General features: G+C 45.8%; 1 protein-coding gene across 1 annotated transcript in view; it reads right to left on the bottom strand.

The window, feature by feature from the left end:
* Positions 1-10916: 10916 nt before the first annotated feature.
* Positions 10917-17320, bottom strand: part of SLC49A4 (solute carrier family 49 member 4) — an 83813-nt gene continuing 77409 nt past the window's right edge. The window contains exon 9 of the mRNA XM_041003058.1: positions 10917-11587. Within this exon, the coding sequence (XP_040858992.1) occupies positions 11472-11587 (116 nt within the window). The 3' untranslated portion in view covers positions 10917-11471. The remainder of the gene's footprint in view (positions 11588-17320) is intronic.

Here is a 17320-nt window from a genome sequence, read left to right as displayed (position 1 = left end):
TCGGCCGTTGCGTTCACTTGAGGAGTGAATCATCGGACAGAAGATCTTCCCCTCTGTCTCTCCTCCTCTCTGTATATCTGATTTTGTAATAAAAATAAATAAATCTTTAAAAAAACCATCAGGCCTTGAAGTTGGGAGGAATCTCCTCACCCACTCTTACTTAGCTCCCCGATGGCAGGAGTCCATGGCAGCCTGCAGTTCCATTTTACTCTGTCAATCAGAGTGTTCAACTGTAGAAGTCACAGCTACAAACCATTTCCAGAATGGTCGCAGAGAGCACAGGGGAAGGCACATTTTTCTTCCTCAGACAAGCCACAAGGAGGGAATGGAGAGGGATGACTTGGAGTGAGGCTCAAGGCACTGAGGGGAGAGGGACAGGTTTCAGGGCTGGGGAGAACTGATGGAGCTCGCTGGGCATGGTAAAATCGCTAACGGGGACAGTGGTGGCCTGCGGGGCTGTCCCAGGTTCCCGGGACACCAACTTGCCATGCCATTTCTGCAGCCACCATCAGCCCCACCTCCTCTTTCTGGCACCTTCTGCCTTGGCCTCTGACTGTGTCCTGGTGCGGAGCCCAGTAAACCAGACGACTAACGGCCAAAGATGAAGCCACACAGCCTGCTTTGAAAGCAGAAGGGGAACACTAAAGCACTTGGGTTTTGGACAATGATCCTGCTTGGCTGGGATTTCTGGCTTGCTTCTGGCTGCTACGTGACCATGACCAAGAGGTTGGAGGCAGATGGAAGAGTCTGAATGGGGGAAGAGACAGAAACTTACCTTGGCTTGACATTCCTGAGGAATACCCGGGGTTTCTTTGCATTGAGAACTGGTATGAAAGACCTTACTCTGATAGATTGCACAAACTACGGTGAAGCAGAGAGGGAAGGCATTCCTTTGGAAGGGGACCAGGGGAGGGGTTTGAATCAAACACAGCTTTCCTTGGGTGTGTGGGGGAGGGCAGTGGATGTCTGGAATCCTGTGACCTTCCCAGTGTGTAATGGGAACCCCTCCTAGGCAGACAGGGCCTGAGGGAGCACCCAGTATCAGTGGCCGCTTCCCCTTCCAAGGGTGCCCAGGTGCCTTGCAAGCAGTCACGTGCTCATGCCTGCATTAAAGTGAGGGAGGAGGTGTCAAGTGGGGAGGCTGGGTCCCTTCCTCCTGCTCTTCATTCAGGGCTCCTTCACCCTGAGATCTTCTGCTTCTCTCCTCATTATCACTGTCCCTGGATCTCTCCCCGTGACCCCTGAGCTTTGGAAGCATGATGGGGGTACCCCTTGGAGTGCCCAGCGGAGGGAGATGCTTGCTGCTGTATGCCTGGAGAACTGAACACACAGTGAGTCCTGACATGCTGCAGGCATGTCTAAGGGGTTGAGACAATCAGCTGGCTGGGGACCTCTGCTTTCCACAGCCTCCTTCCGTCACTGTTCCCTGCCTCCACCCCGCCTCCTGCACCTGAGCTTGCTGGCATCATTAGCAGACAATGCTAGAGGCCTCACTCTGAGTTCAGTCATTCTTCCACTGGGTTCTATTCGCTCCTTTACTTATTCCATAGCGACCTCTCCTTTGCCAGGGGTCTTCTCATGCTCTCCTTCCATGCCTGGATGAACACTTGGCAGATCTGCAATCTTTGAAAGCTTATTAGCTTTGCTTAAAAACCTTTCAGGCTATCAAAACAGATTTCCCTGCTTTTGCTTTCAAAACCTGCCCACGGGTGCTTTTTATTTATTTATTTATTTTTTTTGACTCTATGAAGATCACATACAAGTAGCAACTGATCAGGATAAGCGTCAATCTAGAATGTGTTTTCCCAAGAGAGTAAGATCCCAGGCAGACATTGAGCTCCAAAGCTTCCAGCAGTGCTGTGGGGGGCGTGGCCAGCTTTGAAGGCCGGTTTTTATGAATGGGCTCAGTGGATGGAGGAATGCAGACCTGAGGGCCAGGACTCATCTTTGCTGCTGCCTCCTCAGCATCTCGCTCAGTAGCCAGCACACAGCATGAGTCCAAAGCATGCTGATGGAATTCCTGGCTACGGATTCCTCCGGCCTGGTCCTATGATGTACTCTTCCAGCATTTACTATTGGTTATGATGAAACTGATGCCCAGACCCAGAGGGTTCAAATTGTATTATAAACTGCAAGGAGAAAGATCAGAGTCTGCTTGAAGATGATGGCAGCAGTTCGGACAGCTGCAAGAAACGGTAAGAAACAAGAAAGCTAAACATAAGATACAATCACCACCATGAAGCAAATTTCAGAACCTGGATACAAAGAGGTTACTGGCTTAGGAGCAGTGATAAAGGAGCATGCGCAGGTAAGGGAAGGGGAGGAACCTTTCCTTGGAAGGTCTGTGAGAGATGACAGGTGCCTGAGATGGGGGTAGGGACGCAGGTCTGTGTCAAACTTGAATAAAAGCAAGAACCAGAGAACGGTGAGGGATCCATGGACCTGCAGCCAGGGTGCTGTGGTGCCAACCCCAGGGACCGTGGAGTGTGGAGGGGAGGGGTGACCTCACTTGGGAACACTCACATGACTCACCGCAAGGATTTTCTGAGCAGTGATTTATCGATCGTCAAGAGCAGTGCAATGTGAATCAGGGACTTCAGGGCAAGATGAATGGGCAGCTGATTGCCCCAAAGCTCAGCCTCAACTAAATTGTCATCACGCCTGGTCACCGATGACAGGTGAAGTGAGGCAAGGCATCTTTGAGGCACACTACATAGTGAGGTGTGCAGAGTCTTGCTAATGTTAATTTCATAACCATCACAAGGGATAGATTTCTTGTGGGGAGGGAAGCAGATATGGAATTGGGACCGTTTGCAGGGACTAAAACCATCTGTGGGAACTAACCTTGTGCATTCTTTGGATTTCTGCAAAGGCTGAGGCTAAGGCGTTTCTAGCCAGGTGCGGAGTGTGGTTAGAGCTGCTCAAGGTGAAGCCCGGGAGGGCTTCGGTCTCCTTCTGCCCCCAGAGCAGACCCCTCCATTGGCCTAACTGGGATGAGTCACAGATTCCAGTTTAGTCTTTGATCATCACAAATATTCAAATTAAAGGAGGCTGACAAGGCCTCATGAGAAGGTGCACCCCATGGGTATGCATCTGCTAAACTGTCCGGTCAGGATGATGTTTCCATCTCCCAAGGAAGGCTAGTCCTCCTGCACCCAGGGAACAATGGTGGAGTGTGGGAATCTTCATCCCCAAACCAATTCAATGTCCCTACACTGTCCTAGGTTCTAGTCCTGGTGCACATTTTCTTGAGACCAGTGATAGTTCATGATGATATCAGAAAAAGATCTGGGCTCCTGTGTTTCAGAAATTAGCTTTTGGGAAAAGGTGGTTGTCTATCATTTTTAGCTCCAAAGAGGTTTTTTTTTTTTATTTTTTTTTACATCTTTCTAAAAAGCTCTGAAGGTAACAAATGTATTTGGTTTTTCTGCTTCTCCCAGGCCTGCCACTGCAGACATGAGGCTACCCTGCATATAGGACGAATAAAAACATCAAGGAAGGAAGGAAGGAAGTCAGTTTTTATAACTGTGTTATACAGCAGGTTTTGCAGAAGTCCCCTATTGATTTGAGAAGTGATGGACACCCTGGGAGGAGGGGTGCAAAGGTGCCACACTCACATACGTGCCTTCCACATTGGCTGTGCGTGAGCAACAGGAGACAAGTGGTACATCTCCTCAGACTCTCCCGTCCCAGAGGGCAAGAAGGCCAAAGTGCAGTGAGGACAGATAACTTACTTAGATCCGTGTGAGCTAGAGAGCTGCACTCAACCCAGGCCCCAGGGCTCCCTCTCCTTAGGATCCCTTCTCCCTGCTGCAGCTGGGACATGGACACTGCAGCTGCACTGACACCTGTGTGCAGACCACCCCTTGCCAGGCCATGCCGCTGGCTCACTCTGTGTGAGGCACTGTAAGGACCACTTGGCAGCTCTTGAGTGCTCTGGACTCTGGAGATGCTATTGTATCATAGGAGCTGACAGTTTGATTTCTGCAGGTGCAAGATCCAGGCTGAATCAAGTCAAACCACAGGCCTGTCCTCTGGTTTGGAATGAGTCCCCAACCTGACTCCCAGAATGCTATCTGAATCATCAGATGACAGATCTTCTGTTATTACACTTGATACATTTAATAAACTCCACATTTCACACATAAAGTCTTTCAGGAAAATTTAATAAGCTCCACATTTCAAAGATCCAGCCTTTCAGGAAAAAAACAGCAGCTTATCTCATACCACAGACACTGAAAAACCCCATTTCTTTTTGCCGGATGTGCAAGTAGGGCAATATCTCATGTGCTGTGTCCAGAGTGCACACGGTTGGGGGGAGGTGCTACGCACAAGCAGAGACGCAAAAGTGCTGGAAAGCTCTTCAGTACTATGAACTTTATGTGCTTTGGTCACCTTCCAATACGTAAGTAAGAATGTACTAGAACTTCCGAACTGCAAGAAACCTAAAGGATCATCTTTATTTCTGCCCTCACTTACAGCTGTGCATAAATGAGAAATGAAGTGACTTGCTCAAGGTCAATTTCCTCAGCCGTCAGGCCTGGGAGAAGAGCCAGGCCTGAGGTCTCAATGCCAGTGTGTGCACGTCTCTGTGCCCTCTCTGATCTCGGCTGTGGAGACGCTGCCAGCTTCCCTCAATGGCTGGCTAGCACCATGAGCAGTTAGCAAGACACAAGCAGAAAGGAGAAAGTGAGATCAGCATAACAGGAAGGGAAAGCTATGCTATTGTCCTACTGCAGCTTATCAATGCTGCTGGGAGCTTGGAAGTCAGACTAGCTAAGGAAGCTGACAAAGAAGACATTAAGGATGGCCAGAATCTCCACCAGCTCAGCATCTGAAGACCTGAAAGTCCACCAGCCTCTTGTTTCATCTTTATTCTACACTACCGTGCACTGAGTGGAGGTGGGGATGCCCAGACAGCCCTACCCAGAGGATCCATCTGGCTTTCTGGAGGGGTCCTTCCTTTCTTCTCACATACTATGGTGACCACAGTGGATGGAACAAAACCAGAAACTGTATTTCCAGCAAGAAAACTGAATGGTGCATATTGGAATTTACTTCTAAACTTCAGAACATGACAGCTTGATGGCACATGGCCACGTCTGCAAGATGTATCTATCAGCCCCATTGTTACACCTGATGGAGATTCAGCTGGGAGAAAAAAATGCTTGGAGTCCTGCTCTGGCCCAAAAAGTCTATGCCAACGTGGTGCAAGAAACAGTTCCCTGGATGACTGTAAATCCCCTTACATTTTTTATACAACATAAAGAGGTGCATGGGCAAGTTTCTCAAAGAATTCCTTGTGGCTCGCTCTGGAGAGGGGAGTGGATCAGAGTACATTGCGCGACCACATGGAGGTGGGGTTCCTTCTGCTGCTCCCACATGGGGTGCTTGCTGTGGTTACACATTCATATTTTTGGCATATTTTTCAAAACTGTAAGATGAATGAACATTTAAAGAACGACTTCTGGTTAATATAACTGCTTCAGAGGGCGCTGGTCTAGCAGTTGGGGGACTTGCTGAAAAGTAACTGCAACACTCATTCTAAAAGGCTGTTTTTCTGTTTGGAAAATTAGTTGCATGTATGAGACACTTGCCTTCTATGGTCCTTCTGGGCTACATGGGAAGAAAGCCAATCTTTATTAGACAAGGTCTACATTCAATATGATTCACCTCAAATCATGCTGGGTTATGCCCCACCCAGTTACTAGGTCACCACTGAAATTAAGTTAAAAATATATTCAACGATACGCTGACCCATTGAATATTAGTGCTTAGCTCGGCCTGCCTTCAACATGTTCAGGGCTCTCAAATGGGCACGATCATCTATCACAACAGCCTATTTTAAAAGGAAGTGCCAAGTTTCTCATGCAATCTATTGAACACTGTACTGAAAGTGAAAAAAAAAAAACCAGAATGGCTGTTTGGGTACGTTTGTGCACCATCGTAAAGTTGAAAAATCATTAAGCTTGACCCACTGCGAGTCAGGGACTGTCTGTTGAAGTCTAAAAGTATCATTTACAACACTAAGATAAACTGAAAACACCTCTGGGTTCTCTTTTTCCATTCTGTTCAGGACTGCAAAAGCCTCTTTTATAAAACAGAAGAGCCAGCAGGGACCCCTGAGTGCTGTGATGTTCAGATCGCTTTTCTCATGGCCCCTTTGGAGTCCCGTGCCTTCATGACATCCAAAGTCTACATGTTTAGGGTTAAGACAGTCTGATGCATTTATTATTATTATTTTATCCAAGTTGATGAAATCAATTTCATATTTTATTTGTTATGTTCTGGATATTTTTTCTTACACCTTACTGATTGAGCAGAGCAATGAGGGCTGGGGTAGCTGCTTTCTGCCCCCAGAAAGTGTACTCTGATCCACTCCCCTCTCCAGAGCGAGCCACAAGGAATTCTTTGAGAAACTTGCCCATGCACCTCTTTATGTTGTATAAAAAATGTAAAGGGGATTTACATTTACATTTACATTTACATCCAGGGAACTGTTTCTTGCGCCACATTGGCATGGATGTTTTGGGCCAGAACAGGACTCTAAGCGTAACAATGGGTTTGACAGAGATATCTCACAGATGTGGCATGTGCCATTAAGCTGCTTTCTTACCCCCTGCTAAGATGGGAAGCTCTTGTCTATCAGGTTGAGGCACAACCCAAAGACTCCATCCAGGAAGCAAGGAGGCCATGTTCTGAAAATGTAGCAAGGTATTGCTTAAGCACTACTTGGAGACTCTAGATATCCCTCCTTTCAGGGGCATACTGGAAGCACTGAGATGTCGGTGTGAGAAGACCTGCCAGTCTTTCTGGAGCACCTGGGTCACTTTGCTTTGACTGGGGCCAGTGGAACAGAGGTGTGAGGAGTTGTTCACCACTCAGGCAGGAGATTCGGGTTTCTGCCTGGAGCCTGCCTGGTGGTGGGGGGGGGAGGCAGGCAGGGGTGGTGACTCCTGTTCCACCGCAGGGGAGGGGAGGGTCCCAGACAAGAAGGTGTCAGATTCTCTTAAGGGTTCTGGAAGCAGAGGTTCTGGTGAAGAGAGTGAGCAGGGACGTTGGAGAGCAGCACAGGGAAAGACAGGCTGGTATTTCTGTTCTGTGCAGGAGCACATGCCACTGGGGAAAAGGCAGGGCAGTCAACATCTATCGCTGCTACAGGTGACATCCCTGGGCTCTGCTAGCGTGGCTTTAGTTCTTGGAGTCACCCCCTCCCCACAATTCTGAGGTTCCATCTGAGACAGGAGGACCCTGTGAGCAAGTGAGTGAGCACTCAGAGAGGCCCAGAAGATGCCTGCTTCAGGAGCAGACAATTCAGCTCTATAGCCGTGAGCCGTGTACACTGCAGAACTGCGTCAACCCCAAGGCAGAGCCCTGTTCTGGGGTGGTTCCACACTGCGCCTAGGGTACCGCTTATTGCCTAACAGGCTAACACAGAGCTCACCTGCATCTTGGCCCTTTCTGTATGCCTGGAATTCCAAATTAAAGGAGAACTGTACTTTCTCCTGGGTTTATAAAATAGGTCTGATCAATTGTTCGCACACTTGTCTTTCTGTTTTAAGATGACATTTTGTCCATATCGCAGCATTTGTACTTGCCTGACAATACAGTATAATCATAATAATTCCTGCACTTGTTATTTCAGGGAGAAATGTGGAATTAATGTGAGTTTTAACAATACTTTAAAGCAAATTTGCTACACATTTTTATTTGATCTTGAGTATAAAATTAAACCTGTACTTAGGCAGACAGCAAAACCAATGTCTATGTTTTAGTAAAAACAAGTTAAAAAACTGAATTAAAAGGTAAGTAGATTGGGATTTAAATCTCAAGTTAAAAATCCCTTAGTTTAGATCCTTCATTAGAAGGGCTTTATAAAAACAAGTTGGAAACATTCTTAGTCATTAAACATGAATACATAATCGGTGATAAAACTTGGCCCTTAAGGCCATATGTATTTAAATATACACAATTACATTAGTACAAAATTCTCTCTTGACTATTCCATTAGCTCTATCTGGCAGTGAGATATATTTGCATAATTGTCTTGTTCCTGGACCTCCAACCATGAATTATAGTTTGAAACACTTCTTCCAGTACACTGTGCAGCAGTAACTGATACGCCACAAGGAACTGAGGATACGGCGTGTCCTTCCCAAGGAACAATGCTGCTGGCTTGCTTTATGAGGGCTGACTTATCATAGCACCTACAGAGTAGTGATGAAGAAGGTGGAACCATTTTACAATGACCTCAGTTCATCCCTGTACTATCCCCAGGCCTGATGACGGTGGTGAACTGTGAAGTCCCATCACTTTTAAAAGTGGAAGGGTTTTCAGGAACTCCCCCAGTCTACACGAAGCCACGATTCTCTGAGGTTAGGAAATAAACAACAACAACACAAACACTTGCTTTTGGAGTCAGACAACGTGTGTGTTAGTTCTGCTTTTGCCATTGCAGCTAGTCTTCAGGATTGTGAAATCATTTGAAAAGAAAAAACGCCCATGAACCTTTTGCTTACCTCCCAGTCAGTACAGGGCAACGACCACTGACCACCGACCACCGACCACCGGCAGAACATTCACATTGTATCAGGTGTTCCAAGTGATCTAGAGAGGGCTTGAAGTGTCTGGGAGGATACAGACAGGTAGCATGCCAACCGTACATAAAAGAGTGGGCAGCACTGATTTTGTTGTGGAGGAAGGGGCCTGGAGGGTCATGGATACAGAGGGGCTCTAACCAGGATTATAAATTTGGCAAAGCACCACATGGCTCTATTCATTCTAAAGCGATGGGGGCCGGGGGTGGGGGGAATGGAAAGCTTGGCTTAGTTAAGGGTTTATGATTACTTTCAGTTTAAAATAACTTTCATCAGGATTTTATAATTGTTATTTGCAAGGTGTAGAGATAATGGCTAATCCGTTTGGATACATAATAGAAACGAAAACTAACAGAAAATAGAATTTGCAGTAAATAACACAGACTCCTCCTGCCAGCCCAAGGCCTTCCTGGGCCTCTTCTGGTCAGGTGTGCCAAAGGAGGTCCGCTCACTCAGGGCGCCTCTCCTGCTGAAGGGCCAGGTGGGTGCAGAGGGGAGAGGCAGGCTGTGCTCAGCTCAGTGCACAAGTTTTTAATCACTACCCACTTGGGATATCTTTGCACTAATTAGCCCTTTAGGTAATATTGAAGTATTATTCTTTGTGTTGAAAATGGAATTAACCATAATTAACAGTGCTTGACACTGGAAGCCTCAGGGGAGCCGAAGTTTATACAACAATGTTCTTGAACATACACAGTGCTACCTGATGTCACATTCTTAACAGCTTTCCCCTCTCCCTTTTTTCCTCTGTCCTCACAGGACGGGGAAGCGGGTATTGGAGCCCCATGGGTGTGATCTGCTTAGTGGCTGAACCCGACTTGGCTGAACCCTCAGAAATTCTGCCCTTTTCTTCATTCGGTTTTAGTTAAGAGGAACAGCAGAGGTTCCTGGAAGGAGGCTGGCTTTCACAAGCACTCCTCCCCAGCAAGTTCCTTAGTGCCTTCAGCTCTTCCTGCCAACCAACTAGGCAGTCTGGTTCCAAGGATGGATGATTCCTTTTTAAGATTTCTTCTTTTTTTTTTTTCTAATAGGAAATTCAGATATACAGAGAGGAAGATCTTCCATTCGTTGATTCATTCTCCAAGTGGCCGCAATGGCTGGAACTTTTAGCTAATCTGAAGCCAGGAGCCCAGAGTCTCTTCCAGATCTCGCACATGAGTGCAGGGTCCCAAGGATTTGAGCCATCCTCGACGGCTTTCCCAGGCCACAAGCAGGGAGTGGGATGGGAAGTGGGGCCACTAGGATTGCAAGGTGAGGATTTTAGCTACTAGGCCACAGTGCTGGGCCCAAACCTGGATGATTTAAAGCTGAATGAAAATGAAGATGGCTGGTAAAAAAAAATTTTTTTTTAATGGGCCTCGTGTCATAATTTAGGGAGCTTGGAAGACACCAGGCAGTACTAGAATCCCCTGAGACAGAGATGCATTTCCTTAAATTTGCTTGGGGGTAGGGGTGGCCTGGGTGAGCTAAGACTCAATCGTGTTGCAATGGTGCATGCGCACACACAGACGTGTGAAATGAGTGTCAACCAGCTTGCCTTAGCCAGCTTTTAGCATCTCAACCTCAAGGAACTAATAAAGCATGTACTGAGCTGACAGTGAAGATGCAACTCCACGTGGGGACCAGGGGTGGGAAGGGTTGAGGGGTGGAGGGTCGGGGAGGGTGCTGGAGGGAGAATAAAAAGCTAAGTGTTCCCCTTGACTTTAGCGGGGAACAGCTTGTCTGTGGGAGGGGGGTTGTGTGAGTGGGGATGCCATCCACTCCTTGGCAGCAGATTTGTCCTCCCAGTGAGATGCCTGTCTAAAAGCTCTGTTAACTTTTTGAAAAGGTGTTATTCATACAGAGAAAATACATAGTGGCAAAAAGCAGCTGTCTTAAATAACATGAACTTCACATAGAACTGGATATTTTCCAACCTAAACTGAAATATAACCATGTGATTCAGAAAGCCCTCAAAAGACATAAGCATTTCAATGTTATGAATTGCTCTAAGAACTGACCCTGCACTGACTTCACAGTCACAGCCCATTTCCATAGCTGGAAGACACACGATGGTCTGCACTATTTGCCCTTTCATTTTAAACAAAATGTCAAGTCCTAATGGCGGTACCTTCCCCCCACCCCGCAACTTAAGTCAATGCAACTCCGTTAAACATTTAGTTACTCATCATGTCATTACTTAAGGGATGAACCTGTATTTCACAGAAACAAGAAGTGGGGACTCAGATGGGGTACCCATGGCCTCGAGGCCCTGCAAAGTGCCAGGTCACCAGGGCAAAGGACAAAGTTGGCTACAGGCTTCCAACCTGACCACAGATCCAGAGTTGTATAAGAAACAGCTTTATTAGAAAACAAATGTAGTGTACACATGGCTAATTTCTATCACCGGTATACTGCTGGGATATTTCAGGATTAAAATCTGGTACACGGTTGAAACTTCTTTAGAAGTTAGTGGCATTTCCTCCTATTGTGACTTGGCTTGTGGAAGGAGTTCTCTTTGTGTGACAGATGCCCCTTTTATTTCTTTGCATAACTAGAATGCATCAGTAGTTTAGCACTGGCACAAAACACAGAGGACGTGACCTGGGAAGTGCTGCATGTGCAAGATGTTGTCACATTCCTGCCCTCTCAGTCAGGCACAGGTGTGCCACCTGCAGAGTTTAAAAAAAAGTCCCCTGGACCCACTCAGGTCCTGCAAATCCTTACCCAATAGTAATTAAATTAATGCAATAATAAATCACCTAACAAAATCTCTGAGAGAAGTTCCGTTCATCTCTGTTTTTTCTTTCCCCACTAGGTGTGCAATTCCAAGCAAGTGTGCAGCGTGCAGTATTCATTTCCAGTCTCCTAGTAGATTCCTGCAAGTCTGTGCCATCAGACTGAGACAACCACATCGAGATAGAGTCGGTCGTAGGATTCCCTGAAGCACAGGATGAGGAGCAGACTGAGCAAGCATGACCCGGGAAGGCACCAGTTGAACCAAGACAGCTCTGGAAGACAAACACAAGCAGTCTTAGACAGCCACGTGTCACCAGCAGCACACCCTGCATGCTGGGAGCTGTCTGCTCTGAGACCCAAAGCACCTGTGGTCAGGGCCCTTTCCACAGTGACAGATGGGGGACAGAGTGCTAAGTGATGTGTCGCAGCACAGCACAGGGCTTTTGGGTGGAATATTTCAAATCAATATTGTTAATCATTTCTCATCAGTTCAATTCACTCTGATTTCAGCTGCAAAATAAATCTTACTACAAAGGGGAAAAAAATCGATCACCTTTACACGTGAGCTTGTTAATTATTTTTTTTAAGTGTCCCCCTATCACCATCACTCTTGACCCTTTGTAGATGTGGCTGATGAGATTTACAAGGCAAATCAGAAAAATCACCTGCAACTTGAGATAGCTCTTCTATAATCTTTATATTTGCTTCTCAGCAAAAACAATAACAAAATGGAAATACTAGAAAAACAAACAAACAAACCTCCTATCAAAATTCTACCCCTAGACAGCACAGTGGATATGTTGGCTTATTTATTTGCACTGTTCCCCCCTCAACTACCCTCTAGTGTAAATGATTATGTATGATGCCAATTATGGGGAAACCTCAAGGAACCATCTACCCAGGGCGTTCTATGGTTGTCTGACACAGTGAAGTTAAGAATGTCCTTCTTCTGAAATGCTCTCCTGGGAATTGTGGACTCTCCAACAGGACCACACAACACCCAGTTCGCGCTCAGTGGCTTCCTCTGTGGGCCTCCCTCTACCTCAGGCCCGGCTGCCAGCCAACCCCGAGGCTTGGGAGCGAGCAGCGCCTTGGCACAGAGAGATGGCTGGGATGTCTCTAGGTTAATATCCAGTTGGCAGTTTCAATTACGACAAACAAATAAGGCAAATGAGTTCTCTGCTGCTTTCTTTGTGTGTCACTGCTGTAGGTGTCTACTTTTTCTCTGTACTACAGAATGCTAATAACTGACTTAATCTTCAAACATTGTCTTAAAGATTTCCACACTGCTGCTTTGGTTTAATCCATAATTCATGTGGCTAAAAGAGCAATTTACGCTCAGGAATGGAAATCAGAAAACTGGCTGGCAAGAGAAGGTGCTGCGGGACCTTGCTCTCTGCTGTTCTCACATAAGCAGTCTCCCACATCTCAGCGACTCCCTCTTAAAAGCAGGATGTACTACTCTACGGCTGGCAGGAAACCAAGACGGATATGTGTATTTCAATGATGGTTTCAGGCAAAACTGTTTTGGGTTGAATATATTCCAAATACTAGAAACAGTTGTGACCTCTGGGCTCCTGTCCTTATTCTTCAAATGATACACCAGGTATTTTCTGCATTTGAATTCATCATACAATCTCTGGATTTCTGTTCATTTTAGTAGTCAAAAAGCAGGTAAAAAATAAGAATAATAAAATACAGACAGTAGCGCACCATTGGTCTTAAAAGAGGGCTCTCTGACGTTCTGGTTGAATTCTAACCAACACATCAGAGACTTGGTAAGTAACAGTCCCGCTCTGTTCCAACAATGACATTCTCTACAGCTATGAGGCTGTTATCTTCCTGGGAGCTACAACACACGTGTGGTAGCAATGGACTTGTACTTGCTCTCCTTTAACTGAGAAATCTGTAAAATATTCCCAAAGTAGACTGTTTATTTTGTCAGGGTTGTAAAGCTATTCTTTCCACCTGCGGTCAGATGGCAACTCTACAAAGGTCTCAGATTACTCTCTATTCATCATGGTACATTGATTGGTTTTCACTGGGTGCCCCTTGGAAAAGTCAAATCCCTGTCAGTAAATTTGCCTAGTTCAATCAACTGCAAGTGTTCTTGGAAATAATTTGCCTTCTTGGAAAGCAAAAGGAGTCAGAGACAAGGGAACCTGTGTGCTTCGCTGCAGAAAAGCATTCACAAGAGCTGCGGCTTCTGTGCTCTAATCAGCAGGAAATGGGCTTGCTTCAAAATTTCATCAGACTTGGCAACAGCAAAGTCAACTGCCGGCCTTCCTGAGCTTGACAGCATGACACAGGGTCCATCTAACAAAACCCTGAGCTGCCGAAATGGTCGTGTGCTTGTCCTTTTTAAAACTTTTTGAGAGTACACACCTTTCTTTTAAGCATTCCTTTCCTTGCCTTTCACTACAGGAAATCTGAACCCATCCTGGAAGGCAGGATCCCACAGCCTTCCTAACATGCCTGCTGGCTCACCAGCAGTTCCTCCACTGCAGGCCGCATGTCCCCATGTAGCAGCAGGTTACAGACAGGGACTGTGTGTGTGTGTGTGTGTGTGTGGTTAGGAAAGGGAGAAAGAAGGTTTCTGCTGTAATGACAGGAGGGGGCTGTAAAAGAGAAAAGACCCCAGGAGATGGTGGGAATGGTGTCTTTTATGCACCATCTCAGGGAGGGGGACAAATGGCAGAGAAAAGGAAAAAAGGGGGAACTCATTCGCGTTGGACAACAGTGTCTGGCACTTTGCTTAGGACAGAATGGACACCATAGAGGTGTGTCCGGCAGCTTCCTCCTTGCATCCCGAGAAGCTGAAATCTCAGGCATCATCTCCTTGGCAGTAACCCAGAGAAGGGAGTTGCCATAGGCTATCTCCATGCTTTTGTCTTGGTAGCCACTCTAAGAGATAGAATTGATATGTTGTTCATTTTGCCAGCTCCTGGGTTAGCTGCATGTGCACATACAGAAATTGATGAATTGGCCTATATATTAGAAAAAACTGTCAATGCCAATGCCAGGGCCTTGTCTTATCTCAATGATAAGGTAAACCAAATTCGAATCAGAGTTCTGTCAAATCGTGCCACCACTGACTACTTACTACTGAAAAATCAAATTGGATGTGAGAAGCTTCAGGGTATATGCTTTTTCAATCTAACTGATAACCTCCAACTAAGTTCAAAGGGAGATTGATAAGTTACATGTGGAGGTAAACAAAATACATATGTTATCAGAAATCTTCCTTGGAAACTGGAAGCATTCTTCGCAAACTAGGAATAGTTATCTTGGTTGTTAGCTTTCTTGGGCCCAAAGGGCATAATTTTTTTGATACTCCTGTTTGGGCCATCTATACTAAACTGCTTCACCCACTTTGTGTTATCCTGAATCCAAAAAGGAGAAGCGCTCTGAGCCCAGACAGCACTTCAGACTCCTCTGATGACTTTTGTGTTCTAATGGGGACCTCTAGATTGACCCCAGGAAGGTTACTCTGCTGCGTTGCCTTTTAACACCTCTTTTCAGCCTGAAGCAGCTAGAGCAGTCATCACCCCCTGTCCCTAACAGCAGTTAGGGTCCATTCTTCTGGGGGAGGGAACGTGAGGAGTCAGAAGGGATAATAGGCAGTTAGGATCTCTGGTCTCTGATGAAATTACCTTTGTAAAACATAAAACCTTGCTTCTCCCCATTGCTTGCCCTTTCAGCAGCACATTCTCCCTAGCTTCACCTTTGTTCCCTTGAGGGAGAATAAGAGAGACAGGGGCTGTGTTTTGCTCAAAGCTGCGGGCTCAGCATCGCATGATGGGACTGCCCAAATTGGGATTTCTGCTCATCTCTTTGCCTGTCTCTCCTGGAGGCCCTGTTGTATCCTCCCCGCCCCCTCACTTTTTCCTGGATGATGCCAAAACATTCTGTCCTTTCCAGAACCACACATGAACTTCTTGTTCAGCTTTAACACAATTGTCTGCATCCTCCCTCAAGCTGAGCAGCCGGCTGACACCATTTCCCAGTTTGCTGCCTTTGTTGCACATTAATGACCTATCAGATCTTAACATGCACAGTGCTATTTCATTTTGCAGAAATAACACTGCCTTGCTCTAGTCCACATTTGATCACTGCTGATCCTGTCCATGCCCCCAACCAAACTGTGAATTTGCTAAGGCATTATGGAGTCTTCAATTTATACCCAACCCTTCAAAACAAAAAGGACTGAGGTAAAATCTTTGTTTTTGGCCAGAATATGCGGCAAAGTGTCTAGAATAAGTAAAATGAACATGAGGTACACTTTGGCATACAAAACAGAATACATTCTGGAGCACCTAGAGGATCTATAATAGGGTCCCCAAATTGATTTTTTATATGAAGCTATTAGAATAAAGCATCACTGTGCTGTTTCAAATAGCTTGCTGAGAGTCTCAAAGCAAACAGTACAGGAAGCAATATTTTATAAATACTGAGAGACAAGTAATTTTTTTTTTTTTTGCTATTTTGAAAAATTTACGTTGGAAAACTCTTTAGAAACTTGTCATATGGTTCCAGGTCCTCAAAGCAGAACTGAAACTGAGAAGGGAGACCCTGAGACCTGGGGCTCTGAATCAGCCAGCGACCACTTGTAGAAGAGCTGGGATAGCATCCACCCTGTGTTCACAAAGACTCTGGTCTGCAAGCAAATTTCCAGTAGGAGTTCTTTCCCAGGACAGGCATTCTAATGCAGTCATTTCAGGCTCAGTTTGTTCAGTTCTGAGATATTATAGCCAGCACCGTGTGTGTGTGTGTGTGTTGGGCATGCTGTTAGGGAGGACCCTCAGTTACCCCATCCATAAACAATGTGTAGGAATTTCCAGGCAAGATCAACTCACACATGGGAAGGGAATTTCAACAGAGACTTCTTAGTTCTTGTCACCTTAGCCCTGGAGAGATGTGGGGGATGTTTGTATACACACCATCAATACATACAGAAAAACACTTCTTAAAATAGAAACCTAGATATTTAAATTCCTAGGTTCAACGGGTTTATTTTCTAGAAGAAAACAAAAGAAACACTTAGTGTCAGCTATGTCTTGACTTTGCTCCTTCACATACATCTTCTCATTAGAACTGCCTAAAATTCACTAAGTCACTTTTGCCCCTAAAAATCATCCCGAGTGGACTGAAATTAGTTGTTATTTAAAGTCTGAGTTTTCTTCTCACAACAATCATGGATTTTAGGCAGAAACTTCCCCACATCTATGTGGATATGGATGAGAATATGTGATTAAAAGTCAACCCTAAACAGGGCAGGTGTTTTCTGCCAGCTGGATAAATCCTGGATTGTGTCAGACCAACAGCAATGAGCAAAAATGGTGCTATCTCTTCTGCTTTATAGGCCAAAGAAACAAACCAATCAACCAACAACCTGCTTGCAGTAGTTAAACCCTCTGAATGTGAAAAATTAGGAGTGGGCTCTGCCTGACTGTACTGCCAGTTAAATCACTGCAGAAGTCAATTGCTGTTGAACAGATCAAAGGCTTCAGTCAAACCCAGGACAATAACAGATACTCCAGTGGCCATGCAAAATGGTTAGGAGTGTGCCGAGCTGCTCTAGAGCAGAACAGTCCTATGGGCTGGGTATAGTTGGAGTGTGTCCCCCAAACACTCAAGTGTTGAGAGCTTGGTTCTCCCATGTGGTAATGTTAACAGGTGGTGGCACCTTTAGAAGGGGACGGTCTAGTGAGAGAACACTACCAGCTCCTTCCTCTCTCCAGCTTGCTGTCTTGCCAAGTGATCTTTTCCTCTTACATGTGCCTCCACCACTGGGATGCCACCTGCTATGATATTCTCATGGGAACTGAGCTGATGTTGGGGCCATGCCCTTGAACCTCCAAGGTTAAATAAACTTCTTTCCTATCTAGATGAACCCAGCCTCACTTATGTACTTTTTTCAGGTAGCAGAATATGAACACAGACAGGTTAGGAAGGTTACTGTTGTTGGCGTCTTCATTGTTTTAAACTGATCTATAAATGTGTGC

Source organism: Ochotona curzoniae, unplaced genomic scaffold (assembly GCF_017591425.1).
Source record: "Ochotona curzoniae isolate NIBS_2020 unplaced genomic scaffold, NIBS_Ocur_1.0 scaffold_2587, whole genome shotgun sequence".
In the NCBI taxonomy this organism is placed as follows: Eukaryota; Metazoa; Chordata; class Mammalia; order Lagomorpha; family Ochotonidae; genus Ochotona; species Ochotona curzoniae.
This window is presented reverse-complemented; position numbering and strand designations above follow the sequence as displayed.